Genomic DNA, 17,179 nt, shown 5'->3' on the forward strand with positions numbered 1-17,179 from the left:
TAGCTATGTCTGAGTAGTCTACTTGTTAGATCTAGGGTTTAAATAGGTTTGTGGGATTAGCCCCAAGCTATAATTGCTAAGTTGTGATACTCATCAAATGGATTGTACCCTATGCTTGTTTTAGAGTAGCTAACTAGAACATAGATCACTAGGATCTTAGATTATCTTGAATTATCCATTTGAGCGATGCCTGTTTCCCGTTGAGAAGAACGACAGTTCCTCCTTGAGACCTCGCGGTCATATTCAGTTCGCGCCTAGGCAGATCTAGAAGCCGTCGATCGATACCTTACTGGTAAATCGATCGGCCACGCGAAAGGTGTATCGCTCGATATCTCAAAAGGATATCGACCGACTCTTTTTCTGTGTCATCATGCGAAAGGTGTGGCCAGAGATCTAGATATTTTAACCAGTGATTCATTCACATATGTTAAGCGGCTGAGATCTATAGTATCATGCAAGCAACTTATTAAAGCATTTATAGAGATTATAATCTCCATTCCTGAATAGAAACCCTATGTCTAGCACTCTTTATCCCATTTAAACAACCCTTCATATTGTTAGTTAGAGCAACTGCCTTGCTCACTTTAGGAATTGTTATTTTCATTTCTATCATATAAACCAACCTTGCCTAGGATTGATTAGTAGGTTTTATTTAATTGGTTCCCTAGCTCCTCGTGATTTGATCCCTAAGTACTACAGCTGTACCTCTTATTTGAGAGAGTAAGCTCTACTGGGTAATTTGAGCACTATCAAATTTGGCGCCGTTGCCGGGGAGCTTTGATCGCCATTAGATTTAATCTTATTAATTTTAGGTTTTTCTTTTACCCCCTTTCTTATTTAATTTTTTTCTTGTCTTTTCAGGTACATGCCCAGCAGTACCAGAAGCAACAAGGGAAATCAACTATTATTCTCAGAGGATCCTGCACACTTGGAACGCTCAATCCGCAAAGACCTACGCTCCGCATCGATCGACAGAACCGCACTACCGTCGACTGATACTCACGTTCAACAGTCGACCGACACTCAGACAGCACCGTCGACCGATACCGTTCACCGATCAACATCGATCGATACTTCTAACCGTATCTCGATCGACACTACTCCGCGAAGCATGGTCGCGATTGTCATTCTCACGCAGGGCGAGAATGGAAACCTGTATGACCAAGATGGTCATCTGCGTAATGCAACATGTCAGAAGCTAGATGCACAGGGAAACATAATCCCTGAAACTGAAGCTGAGGCTACAGGAGAAGCTCAAACACGATCGTTGGCAGACTATAACCGTCCAGACGAGTACTACACCAACAGATCAGCTATTCGACTTCCAGAGATTCAGAAGCCAAACTTCGAGCTCAAGCCTCAGTACTACTCTCTCGTGTCTCAGATACCTTATTCTGGCAATCACACGAGCATCCTATGGACCATCTGAAGAGGTTCGAGGATCTTATCGCTGCTATTCGTATGGATGGAGTCCCCGAGGACTACCTACTCTGCAAGCTCTTCAAATACTCACTTATTGGAGAAGCTTCGCACTGGCTCAAGAAGCTACCTACAGGATCACTGACATCCTGGGCCGACATCAAGAACGCCTTCCTGCGTAATTTCTTTGATGAGGCACGCGCTGAAGACTTAAGGAGCAAAATCTCCACTTTCGCGCAAAAGCCTAGTGAGACTTTTAAAGACGCGTGGATCAGATTCAAGTTCTTCCAGCGAGACTGTCCACACCATGGATTCAATGAAGTGCAGCTGTTAAGCACTTTCTACAGAGGTATCGCCTTAAGGTATCAGATGGCTCTTGATACTGCTAGTAGGGAAACTTCAACACTAGGAATCCAATAGAGGCTGTGAGACTTATTGAGAACCTAGCCAACAGCAGCAGCACCAAGAACACTGACTCTGACAAGAAGAAATCGGTTGCAGCCATCGGTGAAGACCAGATGAATGAAGTCAGAGCCAAGATAGATGCTTTACACGCATTTCTGGGGCAGCCAGTCTGCTCAGCTGAAGAAGGAGAGGCTAGAGAGGATGATACAGAGGAAGATGTGAACTACATTGGAGGTACTGGATTTTAGAGATATGGAAACCAGAGTGGAAACAGAAACTTCTTTGGCAGTGGTCAGAAGAGTAACTACAACCAGAGTTCACAGTATCAAGACCCTTCACCAACACAAGGAACTACGGCAACTCAGCTTACCAAAACACACCGCCACCCACCCAGGAGAGTAAGTTTGATGCCATGATTGATAGAGTTCTGGAAGGTCAGCAGAAGCTTACAGTAGACTTCAATGGGAAGATTGATTCTGTCTTCAACAATCTAACCACAAGGATAGACACCATCTGCACTCAAGTTAAGAAACTTGAGACACAAATTGTCCAGACTGAAGACTCTATCAGGAGGATTGGAACTTCTAAGGAAGTAGGGAAAGGAAATAGGAAACACCACGTTAATGCTATCATAGATGATGATTTCTGGCAAGTGGTGAAACAGGAGAAGCTACAAGAAGGAGACTTTGCAGTAGAAAGTTCGCTAAGTCTCGGTGGATCGCAATGGTGTCGATCGACACCAACTAGTCCACATCGATCGACATCGACGATGTCATTTCCGGATACGCTTGCAGACTGCAACGCGGTTAGGATATTGACACATGCTGAATTCACGGCTTCTCATCCATACCCACCCACCCACACCTACGAAGATATCGACCGACGAGACGAGCCACTCATCGATCGACACAATGAAGAGAACCGTATCGATCGACCCATTTCTCCACCTATCGATCGACACGCACCTCTCATATACTGAGTGCAACTACCATCGATAGACAGCAACCGAATCAATGCACTCAGACCCACACCGAAACCACAAACCAATCCTACAGAGATCACTGGTAACCCTTCAGACACTACACCTACATCAGAGGGAACTGAAGGAAGAAGGTTAAGGAGTCGGAAGGAGAAGATTCCTAAGAACCTTAAGAGGGAAGCTAATGAAAAGGAGATTGATGGTTTCACTAAGAGAGTTATCGGAATCCCACCGGAAAAACTTTTGAGGAGGTTTATTTCACAAAGAGATTGTGGATGTTCTTCAGAGAAACAAGGGAGACTGAAACTGACATTAGGAGAAGGTTTGACAACGTCAGAGAAGAGATGAGGAAAAGGATTACTTTGCTAAAGAAGAGTGATCCTGGGAAGTTTGCAATACCCTGTGTGGTACAAAGTATTGAATTTCCTCATGCACTATGTGACACTGGTTCATCAGTCAGCATCTTACCAAAGGTCATGGCAGACCATCTGGGCCTGCAAGTAGAGCCTTTACCACAGATCTTTACTTTCGTGGATTACTCTCAGAAAAACTCTGGAGGCTTCATCAAAGACCTAGAGGTGCACATTGGTGATGCTATCGTCCCTGTGGATTTTCATGTCCTAGACATCAAGCTAAATTGGAACTCTTCCCTCTTACTTGGAAGAGCATTTATGGCTACAGTAGGAGCCATATGTGACATGAAGACCAACATGATGTGCTTGACTATGATAGATCCAGATATCCACTACGACCCTGTCAAGCTTGACAAACCACCAGCCAAATTAGTGGTAAAGGAAGATGATACTGGTATCATTGCAGTTTGTCATTGTGAAGTTAGTACGAGACAGAGTACTCGGGATCGATCGACAGTACTTTGACGTCATCGATCGACAAATTCAAGTCAGAGGAGATCGACAACAACAATGGATCATCGATCGACAGAGACCCACCGGATGATGAACTCGATTTACCAGATCATTGCTACCCGAATTTCGCCATCCCACCCAACCGAAAGGAAGATGATTACTCAATAAGGAGTTGGGCAGATAGCGGATTTCATGAGAGTTTTGCAGTAGACATAGCCACCTCTTCCCACAGTGGAGACCACAGTGAAGAATATGATGAAGACTATTGGGAAGAGAGAGCTTGGGAAATTTACTTGGAGAATGACAGATTTGCACCACAATCGATCGACATCAAACGCCCACCATCGATCGATTATCTACTTCATCCAGCAAAACAACATCGTCCATCGATCGACATTGCCAGTATAATATCGATCGATATTAACCCGGACGACTTAAAGGACAAAATCGGAATTTCACCGATTAGGGCAACACATGGGTATAAAAGGTTGACAACTCAAGCCACGAAAATTCAAAACTTTTCACCTTCTACCCAGCAGCTTCCAGCATTCAGAGATTCATCAATGGAAGATTGCAACAACATGATCAATCGATCCAACCGTGCAGCTAGACGTGCACCATCGACCGCCACCACCACACACCCATCGATCGACACCTTCAACAGAGCTCAACCGAGATCTCATGAACCTTATGATATCAGGAACGTTTCACTAACACCTGATGAATTTGGAATTTTCAGGGACACAGATGGCTATGCAAGAGCTATGGATGGAAGAGTTCTGCACATATCCAGAGAGGACATAGCCGACATCCTCCAAGTTGCCAATGGACCAGAAAACCTGTTCACACAGCAACGTAGCCATCCAAACATCCTACATCACGTCCAGGACAACCACAACACCAACACAAGGGAGGATCCAGTTCCTCAACACTTCGGTCAACCTCGACATTCACAATCGATCGACATCGTTTCAACACCGTCGATCGACGGCGGATATCCAGGATCGATCGACAGACCAAGAGTCCGATCGCCCGACAGACGATTGGAGTTTGGACGACGTGCCTTCAATACTGATGGATCCAGGAGATTCAAGTGGGAAGCTAAGGATGAATATGGTGTCTACAGAGACGATTTTGGCTATGCTAGAGGAGTTGATGGTGAGATCATCCATGTTACCAAGGAGCAAGTAAAGAGACTTTTGGATAGAGCATCCCTTTTCACAAAGGTTGCTTACAACTTCCAATACACACACGCCCTTACCTTGCATACACACCACCACCAATGCCCTACAGTAGAGAGGAGGTGGATGATATGGTGACTGATGTATGGAGAGCTCAGGCGCACCTTGAGGCAAACATGCGCACATTGGTGGAAGACACTTTCCAGCCTTTGGATGTCAGTTACAAAGACTTCCAGAATGATATGGCTGAGATAAGAGTGGACTTGGAAACATATTGACCACGCTTGAGAAAGAGGCTACGCCACCAGTATCGACCGACAGAGTACATGTACCATCGATCGACATCGGCAAGACTACATCCATGGACCGACCAGAACGTTCATCACCTAAGAAAGATGAATGGGAGGTTGTCTACATCAATACACGGATTGGAGACGTCTACAGCCCTCTCAACAACAATGTCGAATGGTTAAGCAAGAGGATCGATCTTCTACAGAAAGAGTTGGATACAATTCGCCAGAATGACCAAGCTCAGAATGCTACTTTTCCATCGATCGACACACATAGTTCGTCGTCGATCGACACGAGGTTCGCAGCATTGGAAGATAGGATGACATCATACGAAGAGAAGCATGATCTTTTAAGTTCACCTATCATGCGATACCTGGATACGCTTTCACGACAGCTGGACAAGCTAGAAAGAGATATGAGCATCATTAAGGCTTATATCGATCTACGTGATAGCAATGAAGCATCGATCGACAGGCCTCGACCAACATCGATCGACACCGAACCACCACCAGCGAAGAGAACTTGCACCACAGCAGAAGTTGATGAGATCAAACATAAGTTGTACGTAGCCATGAATTCTATGGAGGAAAGACTCATAGAAAGAAGTGATAACATTGAGGAGACTATCAATGAAAGAGTGACCAACCTTTGCAGAGCTACTGGTCTCTTGAAGAATGAGATACGCACTATGCAGAGCAATCTTGAGTACCAAAGCCAACGTTCAGAATCGATCGACAAAGCTGACACGGAGTCGATCGATAGTGATCCCAGTGAAGCGACCGACATACCTATTGTAGCATCGATCGATACCACCGCTTTGGCAGATAAGGATCAACAGATTCAGGACCAGCACGCCAAAGACCAACATGCAGATCTACCTGAGCATTCTAGATTTAACTTCTATCAGCATCAGTTAGACACCGAAGATTTGGTCAGAAGATTGCAAGTCATCAAAGCCGATTTAGCAAAGATATCTCCTAGATGGACAAGATCAGGTGATGCCACAAGAAGCTTCACTGCTGCTGAGTCCAAAGATGAGGGAAGTGTTTGCCCACCAGCGAACAAAAACCCTCACTGCACCCCATGAGTCACTCACCTACCACAGTCAAGCTAAATGACTATAACCAAGCGCTGAGTGGGAGGCAACCCACTATTAGGTTTTCTTTTTCTTTATTTTATTTTTATTTTTCATTTTTGCTTTTATTTTTACAACTTTATTTTGCAGTTTTTATTAGATCCAAGTAGAATGATAATTACATCGACCGACATTCACCATTCATATCGCTCGACACCACACGACCATTACTAACGATCGACGTATACCACTACGAATCGATCGAAATCTTGTCTATCAGGTTTATTCATTCCAACTTGTTACATTTATTATGTTTTATTTTATTTACCTCACCACCGGATGTTACACTGGGACAGTGTAATTTAAGTCTGGGGGGGGGAAGTTTACTAATATGTGTTTTTATTTTGGTTTTTATTTAAATTGTTTTTCAAAATTATTTTTCGCATAAGTATTAAATAGGAACATTAATATGGATTTATATTTGATTGTCTGACCACACTTTAGCACCATTCTAGATTACTGATTGCAAATAGTACTAAAGATGCTAAAGTGGATCAACTTGCTATCTATATTCACTAGCTAAGATTGTTTGAAGGAACCAAAGCTGACCTCCAACACTAATACTGACTTATTTGCTTGTCTTGGGGCTTGGATATCACTGGATCGGAATCCTCTTACAAGTCTGGAAGGTAAAAAGTCTGTGTGTTTCTGGTTCCCTTCCTTCGCTCTCTTCGGCATCTCGAGATCTAAGTTTATGTTATAAAAGATTGAAATGATTTCTTGAGAAGCAGAGGGATAGGAGTGTCTCCTGCGACCCCAGTATTCTAAATCTCAAGGATGATCACACATTGTGGAAACGAGGGGTAGGAGTGATTCCTGCGACCCCATTATTCGCTACACTTTGTCAAAAATGTATGAGTTACAACGCAAATGTCAATGAGATGGACTAGATGACCTATGTGGCATCGAAACCTGTTGAATTTGAAACTAATAAGAGATTCAGTGAAGAGAGAAGACGGGAGAAAGGAATCAGAGAAGACTACCTGTGTGTTCAGATACTTGTTTGAGTTGAATCCATGTGTTCTTTGATCGATACTCCCAAGGTAAAGCATGCACTTTATTTTATGTTAAGAAATAAGGTTAGTAGAGGGGAATGTCAGATGACAATTGCTATGTTGTTGACTAGATGAGTTTAGTTGCTAAGCTAGGATAAGGCATGATGAACTTCTGTGATTAGGATGTTTAGACATGAATTGCAAACTCATAGAGTGATGACTTCAATATATTGAATCCTTGAGTTCCTGCTATTTCCAAACCTTTTCCAAAGACTACTGTTTTTGCTTGAGGACAAGCAAAGGAGTAAGTCTGGGGGAATTGATATACCATAGATTTTATCCGTTTTTAACCATGGTATACTAGTATTTTATTATATATTTAATCTGTTTTCTAGCCTGTTAGGTATGTTTTCAGGTTCAAGAGCACTTTGTGAGAAAGTGATGTTTTTGGAGCATTTTGGAGTACAAGAGATGATACACCCGAGTTGACCATTCAAGACTAAGTCGGAAGTCAACATTGCGATTACAATCGATCGATACTCATCCTGAGTTGTCGATCGATGTAGCTGAGAAGATCTGAGTACTAGAAGATTATAATCGATCGGTACACATTTAGTGTTGTCGATCGATATCGAGGACGAAATGGTTTAGCCGACTACTTCACCAAGACTTCACCAAATTAAGAGATTGCCCCTGACGAGTTTTTAACCTAATGGAAATGCTTAAATACTCCTGCTAAGTGCTTTTGACGGTAAGTTTTGAAACCCTTTGAAGCTTGAAGCTTTTTACAACCAAAGCAGAGAGTGTGAGAGAGAGACTAGAGTTTTATTTGTTTGAGAGAGATTGGAGAGATTTCTCATCTCCTTTTGTATTTCTACTTTATTCTATCTATGCAATTCTTTCATCTATCTATTGTTATGAATTGCTTAGCTATGTCTGAGTAGTCTACTTGTTAGATCTAGGGTTTAAATAGGTTTGTGGGATTAGCCCCAAGCTATAATTGCTAAGTTGTGATACTCATCAAATGGATTGTACCCTATGCTTGTTTTAGAGTAGCTAACTAGAACATAGATCACTAGGATCTTAGATTATCTTGAATTATCCATTTGAGCTATGCCTGTTTCCCGTTGAGAAGAACGACAATTCCTCCTTGAGACCTCGCGGTCATATTCAGTTCGCGCCTAGGCAGATCTAGAAGCCGTCGATCGATACCCTACTGGTAAATCGATCGGCGCCGCGAAAGGTGTATCGCTCGATATCTCAAAAGGATATCGACCGACTCTTTTTCTGTGTCATCATGCGAAATGTGTGGCCAGAGATCAAGATATTTTAACCAGTGATTCATTCACATATGTTAAGCGGCTGAGATCTATAGTATCATGCAAGCAACTTATTAAAGCATTTATAGAGATTATAATCTCCATTCCTGAATAGAAACCCTATGTCTAGCACTCTTTATCCCATCTAAACAACCCTTCATATTGTTAGTTAGAGCAACTGCCTTGCTCACTTTAGGAATTGTTATTTTCATTTCTATCATATAAACCAACCTTGCCTAGGATTGATTAGTAGGTTTTATTTAATTGGTTCCCTAGCTCCTCGTGATTTGATCCCTAAGTACTACAGCTGTACCTCTTATTTGAGAGAGTAAGCTCTACTGGGTAATTTGAGCACTATCAGAAGCATGAAACACCACGTGAATGCCATCATAGATGATGATTTCTGGCAAGTAGTGAAGCATGAGAAGCTACAAGAAGGATATTTCTAAGTGGAAAGTTCACTAAGTGTCGGAGGATCACAATGGTGTCGATCGACACCAACTAGTCCACATCGATCGACACAAACGATGTCATTTCCAGATACGACTACAGATTGTAACGCGGTTAGGATTTTGACACATGCTGAATTCACGGCTTCGCATCCTCATCCACCACCCCCACCTACGAAGATATCGACCGACGAGACAATCCACTCATCGATCGACACAAAGATGAGACACGCCTTGATCGACCTTTACTCTACCTATCGATCAACATGCACCTCTCACATACCGAGTGCAACTACCATCGGTTGACAACAACCGAATCAATGCACTCCGACCCACACCGAAACCACAAGCTGACCCTGCAAAGACTACTATTAACCCTTCAGACACTACACCTACATAAGAGGGAACTGAAGGAAAAGCTTTAAGGAGTAGAAAGGAGAAAACTCCTAAAAACCTTAAGAGGGAAGCTAATGAGAAGGAGATTGATAGTTTCACTAAGAGAGTTATCAGAATCCCACTAGAGAAAACTTTTGAGGAGGTTTACTTCACAAGTAGATTGTGGATGTTCTTCAGAGAAACAAGGGAGACTGAAAATGACATTAGGAGAATGTTTGACAATATCAGAGAAGATATGAGGAAAATGATCACATTGAAGAAGAAGAGTGATCCTGGGAAGTCGCAATACCCTGTGTAGTTCACATTTGTGGACTACACTCAGAAAAATTCTGGAGGCTTGATCAGAGACCTGGAAGTGCAGATTGGTAATGCCATTGTCCCTGTGGATTTTCATGTCCTAGACATCAAGTTAAATCAGAACTCTTCCCTCTTACTTGGAAGAGCATTTCTGGCTACAGTAGGAGCTGTATGTGACATGAACACCAACATGATGTGTTTGACTGTGATAGATCCAGATATCCACTACGACCCTGTCAAACTTGGCAAACCACCAGCCAAAACCGTGGAAAGAGAAGATGATATTGGTATCATAGCAGTTTGTCATTGTGAAGTAGAGTATGAGACAGAGTACTCGGAATCGATCGACAACCTCTCCACATCATCGATCGACAACCTCTCTACATCATCGATCGACACCAGCGAGTCGGAAGAGATCGACACCAACCATGGATTATCGATCGACAGAGGTACACCAGATGATGAACTCGATTTACCAGATCATTGCTACCCAAATTTCGCCATCCAACCCAACAGCAAAGAAGATGATCACTCAGTAAGGAGTTGGGCAGATAGCGGATTTCATGAGAGTTTTGCAGTAGATACAGCCAGATCTTCCCACAGTGGAAACCACAGTGAAGAATTTGATGAAGATTATTGGGAAGAAAGAGCTTGGGAAAACTACATGGAGAATGATAGATTTGCAAACCGTTTCCCAAAATCGATCGACATCAACCGCACATTATCGATCGATTATCTACTTTGCCCAGCAAAACGACATCGTCCATCGATCGACATCGCCGGTATCACATCGTTCGATATTGACTCAGACGACTTAAAGGACAAAATCGAAATTTCACTGATTAGGGCAACAAATGAGTATATAAAGTTGTCAACATCAGCCACGAAAATTCAAAAATTTAACAACTTATACCCAACAGCTTCCAGTAACTAGCAACATCACCATGGAGGACTGCAACATCAAGAACAATCGATCTAACCCTGCAGCTAGACGATCATCATCGATCGCCACCACCACTGCACCATCGATCGATTCCTTTACCAGAGCTCAATCTCGATTTCATGATTCATATGATATCAGGAATGTTTCACTAACACCTGATGAATTTGGTATTTTCAGGGACAAAGATGGCTTTGCAAGAGCCATGGATGGAAGAGTTCTGCACATATCCAGAGAAGACATAGCAGACATCCTTTAAGTTGCCAATGGACCAGACAACCTGTTCACACAGCAACGTGGCCATCCAGACATCCTAGCTCACGTCCAAGACAACAACCACGTCACCATGAGGGAGGATACAATTCCTAAAATTTTCGGTCAACCTAGGAGTTCACCATCGATCGATATCGTTTCATTACCATCGATCGACGACGAGTTACCCAGATCGATCGACAGCGCAAGAGTCAGATCGACCGACAGACGTATGGAGTTTGGACGACGTGCCTTTGATTCCAACGGATCCAGAAGATTCAAATGGGAAGCGAAGGATGAATTTGGTGTCCACAGAGATGAGTTTGGACGTGCTAGAGGAGTTGATGGTGAAATCATCCCTGTGACCAAGGAGCACATAAGGAGAATCCTGGAGAGAGCATATCATTTTCAGAAGAATTGCTTACGCCTTCCAGACCATGCACACCCTTACCATGCATACATACCAGCACCAATACCCTACAACAGAGAGGAGATATATGATATGGTGACTGATGTATGGGGAGCTCAGGCACACCTTGAGGAAAAAATTCACACATTGGTGGAAGATACTTTCCAGCCTTTGGATAGCAGCTATGAAGCTCTCCAAAGTGATATGGCAGTGCTAATAATGGAGATTGAGAGCATTAGAACCATGCTTGAGAAGGAAGCTACGCCACTAGTATCGATCGACACAGCACCTGCACCATCGATCGACATCGGCAAGACTACATCCAATGACCAACTAGAATGTTCATCACCTAAAAGAGATGAATGGGAGATTGCTTACATCAATACACGGATTGAAGACCTCTACAGCCCTCTCAACAACAATGTCGAATGGTTAAGTAAGAGGATTGATCTTCTACATAATGAGTTGGCAACAATTCGGGAGAAAGGTCAGGCTCAGAATGCTACTGTTCCGTCGATCGACACAAGGTTCGCAGAAATGGAGGATATGATGAAATCATATGAGGAAAAGCACAATCACTACAGTTCACCTATCATGAGATACCTAGATACACTGTCACAACAATTGAACGAGTTGCAACAAGACATTAGCATAGTTCAAGATCATCTTGGTCTTCATGACAGAAACGCGACATCATCGACATGCATACACCCATATCGATCGACATCGAGCAACCACCAACGCAGAAAGCATGCACAGCAGCAACAGTTGATCAGATCAAACATGAGCTATACGAGGCTATGAATGCTATGGCGGAGAGACTCAATGGAAGAAGTGATGACATTGACAACACTCTCAACGAAAGAGTGAACAGCCTATGCAGAGCTACTCGCCTCCTGAAGAACGAGATACATGCTTTGCAGTACCAAGGACATCTTTCAGAATCCATCGACAGAGTTACCACTGGATCGACCGACATTACTCCCAGAGAAATGACCGACGCACACGTTGTGGCATCGATCGACACCGAGTCCTTGGCAGACGGAGATCAGCAGGCTAATGACCAGCATGACACATCACAACATGAAGAACTGTCCGAGCATTCAACAATTGATTTCTATTAACATCAGTTCGACATGGAAGATTTAGACAGAAGGCTACAAGTCATCAAAATAGATTTAGCAAATATGCATCAACGATGGATTAGACCATATGATGCCACAAGAAGCTTCACTGCTACTGAGTCCAAAGATGAAGGAGACGTTTGCCAACCAGCAAACAACTGCTTCTACCACAACTGAGTCACACACCCACCAAAGTAAAGTTAAATGACTATAACAAAGCGCTGAGTGGGAGACAACCCATTATTAGGTTTTCTTTTATTTTCTTTTTAAGTTGTTTTTACATTTTTACTTTTATTTTTCGCATTTGATTTTGCAAATTTTTAAATATCCAAGTAGAATGATGATTCCGTCGACCGACACAATCCATTAGCATCGCTCGACACCACACGACCATCACTAACGATCGACGTATAGCTTTATGTATCGATCGACGCCAATTGCGGTCAGGTTTAGTCGTTTTATCTTGTTACATTGCGTACGTATGATTTATTTATTCACTTCACTCTGTCTGTGTTACACTGGGACAGTGTAATTTAAGCCTGGAGGAGAGTTTACTAATATGTGTTTTTATTTTGGTTTTTATTAAAAATATTTTCAAAATTATTTTTCACATAAGTACTAAAAGGGGACATTGATATAGATTTATACTTGATTATCTAACCACTCTTTAGCACCATTCTAGATTTACTGATTGCAGATAGTACTAAAGATGCTAAAGTGGATCAACATGTCACCTCCAACACTAATACTGACTTGATTTGCTTGTCTTGGGGCTTGGTAGTCACTGGATCGGAATCCTCTTACAAGTCTGGAAGGTAAAAAGTCTGTGTGTTTCTGGTTCCCTTCCTTCTCTCTCTTCGGCATCTCAAAGATCTAAGTTTTATGTTATAAAAGATTGAAATGATTTCTTGAGAGGCATAGGGGTAGGAGTGTATCCTGCGATCCCATTATTCTAAATCTCAGGGATGATCACACATTGTGGAAACGAGGGACATGTAAATTACCTGAGACCCCATTATTCGCTACACTTTGTCAAAATGTATGAGTTACAAATGCAAATGTCAATGAGATAGACTAGATGATCTTTGTGGCATCAAAACCTATTGAAATTGAAACTAATAAGAGATTCAGAGAAGAGAGATGAAGGGAGAAAGGGATCAGAGAAGACTACCTGTGTGTTCAGATACTTGTTTGAGTTGAATCCATGTGTCATTTGATCGATATTCCCAAGGTAAATCCTACACTTTTATTTTATGTTAAGAAATGAGGTTAGTAGAGGGGAATGTCAGATAAGATTTGCTAAGTTGTGGACTAGATGAATTTGGTTGCTAAGCTAGGATAATGCATAATGAACTTATGTGATTAGGATGTTTAGATATGAATTGCGAACCCATAGAGTGATGACTTCAATATTTTGAATCTTTGAGCCCCTACTGTTTTCAAACCTTTTCCAAAGACTACTAGTTTTTGCTTGAGGATAAGCAAATGAGTAAGTCTGGGGGAGTTGAGATACCATGGATTTCACCCATTTTCTACCATGGTATAGTAGTATTTTATTATATAACTAATGTGTTTTCTAGCCTGTTAGGTATGTTTTCAGGTTCAGAAGCGCTTCGTGATAAAGTGATGTTTTTGGAGTACAAGAGATAATACACCCGAGTTGACCATTCAAGACCAAGTCGGAAGTCAATATTGTGATAAGAATCGATCGATACTTGTAGAACCTAAAATCTACACTCAAGTATTTTGTAGTGTTTGTAAGTAAACTAGGGAAGTGACAAAAGATGTAGGCAACGATATCCTTAGAACACAACGATGTAATCGGAATTCGGTAGACAAAAATGGACTTTTATTGATTAAGAGGTCGAGTACAAAGAATAGCTAAGAGATCAAATATAACAAGGAGGTCGATCTGGAATAAGATCTAAAACAAAGTAAGAAAGATGAAAATGTGTGGTGTGCTCTCTCTCTAGGGTTTTCGCTGTGTCTTTAGCATTGATATCATCTCTCCTTTATAGGCTCGACTCCGCTATTCTTGTAACTGCTTCCGCGACCTTCTCGACTTCGGCGACCTCCTTTTCCACTTCGTTGACGTCGCTATGGGTTTTATCCTTTTACGGCCCATTTTAAATATAACCCATTTAGCCTATGTCAAAAATTGGGTCCAACAGTTGTCCCCCAGTCTCTTTTCTTTTGATCGAGATGGAAAGAGACGATTCGTTTTACTCGGTTCGGGAATTGGTTGGATCTTCTTCGGTTTTTAATGTTTCGATTTGTCCGTTACTTTGCACCGCATAACGGTCGTGCGCGTGAATTTCTAGGGCGAAGGGGAAGTGATTATGGCGATTATAGCGCACCCTAGGCAATAATTGTGTTCCTCGGGAGCCGCAAAATAGCCGTTTGAGGCTTTCCTTTAAATAGCGATAGAGTTTTGATCTCTCTTTTTCACTTCCGATCATCTTTCTTTCTATTGTTCTTGCGATTTTTCTTCTTTGCTATCTTTGCGAGATGTCTTTCTTTTCATTCCCTAGTCCGACGATCAAGCAAGAGCACATCAAAGAGTTATATTCCTCGTTCGGAGTAGATCGCGCCGTGGTCTGTGAACTTGCTTCCGATCACGAGACTCCAGAAACTGTCAGAAGCGGGTATGGAGGAGCATATCTTAGTTTCTTCGAGTCTTGCGGGCTTTCTTTCCCGATTCCGAGGCAGCTGCTGGAGATTCTCGCCGAGTTTGGGATCTCTCTCACGCAGTTATGCGTGAACCTTCTCCGACACCTCCTAGCGATCCTTGTCAGAGCCAGAGAGGAGAAGCTTTTGTTTGAGCTGGAGGAGCTGCATAGTTTATATCTCATAAAGCTCAACCAGAAGAATCCTGGGACATTTTTGGCGTCTCCTCGCCCTGGCCTCCACGTGATTGGCGGGACACCCTATCGGGATGACCTGTGGCGAGAACAGTTCTTTGTTTTCAAAGTTGACTCGTCCACAGTAGGAGATTTTGATTTCTCCCTGCTCCCTCGTCGCTGGGCTAAAACTATCGGTGAGGTTTTGAATTTTTTATTTGCGTGTTATCCAAGGAATCTATGCAATTGCTCATTCGTATTCTTTTTTTTTGTTTAGCTCATCCGAAAGTTTCTCCGATGTCTGATCAACTTCGAGGTATGGTGGCTGTTTTGAAGCTCGGAGATACAGATTGGTCGTCGTTTACTAGTGAGCGAATTCGTACTTTGAATTTGCTTCCTGTCGGTTTAGGAATAGCTCCTGCTATCTCGGGGCCGATCGGGTTGCTCGAAGAAGCTGAGTCCTCTGATCATGACGAGCCCACCTCTGCGGAGGAGGTAATTGCTCGTCCTAACACGAGCCGTTCTGAGAGGTGCTCGTTTCGGAGATCGCTTAGAACCCTGGCGTCTGCTTCGAGAAAAACGCATGTGGATCCTACCCCGTTATCTTTGAGCTCCGATTCGGAGGAGGATATGCCAGCTTGCGAGCACGGGTCTGCCAAGGCCTCGCGAAGTGCCTCACCGAGACCGCCGCGATCTGCTCCCAAGACGTCGAAAAGAGGGAGAGTAGGGAGGAGCGATCATTCCCCTCTACGTGAGACCAGTTCTGGTCCCAAACACTTGGGTGATGGGACTAGCTCTCGAAACTTCGGGGCGACGTTCTTTTCTTCCTCGGAAGAGGAAGATGCTTATGCCAAGGTCGCCGAGGCAAATGCAAGGTCTGATCTCAGTGAATTGTTATTTTATTATCGATTCCTGCTTTTATTGCATCGTTTTCTGATTATATTTACTTCCAGGTCATGGAGGCTTGTAACGACCTCGTTCCGAAGATGGCAGAGCGTACAGGGACCTCTCAGAGAGATGTGGAGATTGATCATATCTCTCTTGACTTCAAGAGGATCTCTGCTAAACTTGAGGTCGCCAAGCGGGAGAGCAAGGAGGAGGTTGAGAAGATCAACTCCATGATGACAGAGTGGGTGAAGGTTTGTGACGAGAAGTCGGTTCTAGAGATCGAGGTCGCTGCTCAACAGGCCAAGATCGCAAGGCTTGAAGCTGAGAGGGATCGAGACGTTCGTTCTGCTCGTCGTGAGATGTCGCGTCAGTACGCGGTGATTCTGGGATCTTTAGAAGAAAAATGGTCCAACAAGGAGAGGGAGATGGCAGCTAGAATTCAGCTTCAGGAGGTGGTTGCTAACATTGATCTTCTGACTGAGATCAAAGAGGGCAGCTGCGACGTTGATGGGGAGTTGACTCGCCTGGAAGATTTGGAAAGGGATTGTGAAGCAGCCGTCGAGTCCTATCCCTCCTCGAGTTAGACTATCTCTGAGCTTGAACTTCCGCAAGTGCCGGAGGAGTTGGACCTTGGGGGGCCGTCAAACGCGGGAGGCGACGCTGACCCTTAATTTTATTTTTCTTTTGATTTTGCTTTTTTGTTGGATAACTATGTCATCGCGGATATCCTTATTTTTCCCGGGATTTTGTGGGTTCAAATTTGAATTGTTAGGATATTATCTGTTTTTCTTTCGATAAGAATATTTTGGTGTTTCAGATTTATTAAAATCTTTCGGTTAGGATACTTGTTGCACTTCGTTCTTTATAAGACCTCGAGGTTTCTTACTCAGGTTTCATCTGAGCAACCTGCGAAATCCCTATTCTCTCTTCAAATTGAGCGATTATGTCAACAAGAAGATCGAATCCCCGTGAGGCCGATAAATCGAGAAATCGA

At 43.0% G+C, this 17,179-nt stretch overlaps 1 protein-coding gene and 1 non-coding gene across 2 annotated transcripts; one reads left to right on the top strand and one right to left on the bottom strand.

The window, feature by feature from the left end:
• Window positions 1-1,625: 1,625 nt before the first annotated feature.
• Window positions 1,626-1,733, bottom strand: LOC130497815 (small nucleolar RNA R71). Its single transcript, XR_008936835.1, has one exon. It is a non-coding gene; the product is annotated as a small nucleolar RNA R71 (small nucleolar RNA).
• Window positions 1,734-14,965: 13,232 nt separating this feature from the next.
• Window positions 14,966-16,769, top strand: LOC108829268 (uncharacterized protein At3g60930, chloroplastic-like). Its single transcript, XM_018602934.1, has 3 exons — window positions 14,966-15,494; window positions 15,575-16,161; window positions 16,251-16,769. Exons 1-3 carry the CDS (start codon window positions 14,966-14,968, stop codon window positions 16,767-16,769), a joined length of 1,635 nt encoding a protein of 544 aa, XP_018458436.1.
• The last annotated feature ends 410 nt before the right edge of the window (window positions 16,770-17,179 follow it).

Source organism: Raphanus sativus, chromosome 1 (genome assembly GCF_000801105.2).
Source record: "Raphanus sativus cultivar WK10039 chromosome 1, ASM80110v3, whole genome shotgun sequence".
NCBI lineage: Eukaryota > Viridiplantae > Streptophyta > Magnoliopsida > Brassicales > Brassicaceae > Raphanus > Raphanus sativus.

Coding starts and splice junctions, on each gene's coding strand:
- LOC108829268 (XM_018602934.1), top strand. CDS start 14,966: ATGTCTTTCTTTTCATTCCCTAGTCCGACGATCAAGCAAGAGCACATC. Junction 15,495..15,574: donor TCGCTGGGCTAAAACTATCG/GTGAGGTTTTGA, acceptor TTTTTTGTTTAG/CTCATCCGAAAGTTTCTCCG. Junction 16,162..16,250: donor CTTATGCCAAGGTCGCCGAG/GCAAATGCAAGG, acceptor ATTTACTTCCAG/GTCATGGAGGCTTGTAACGA.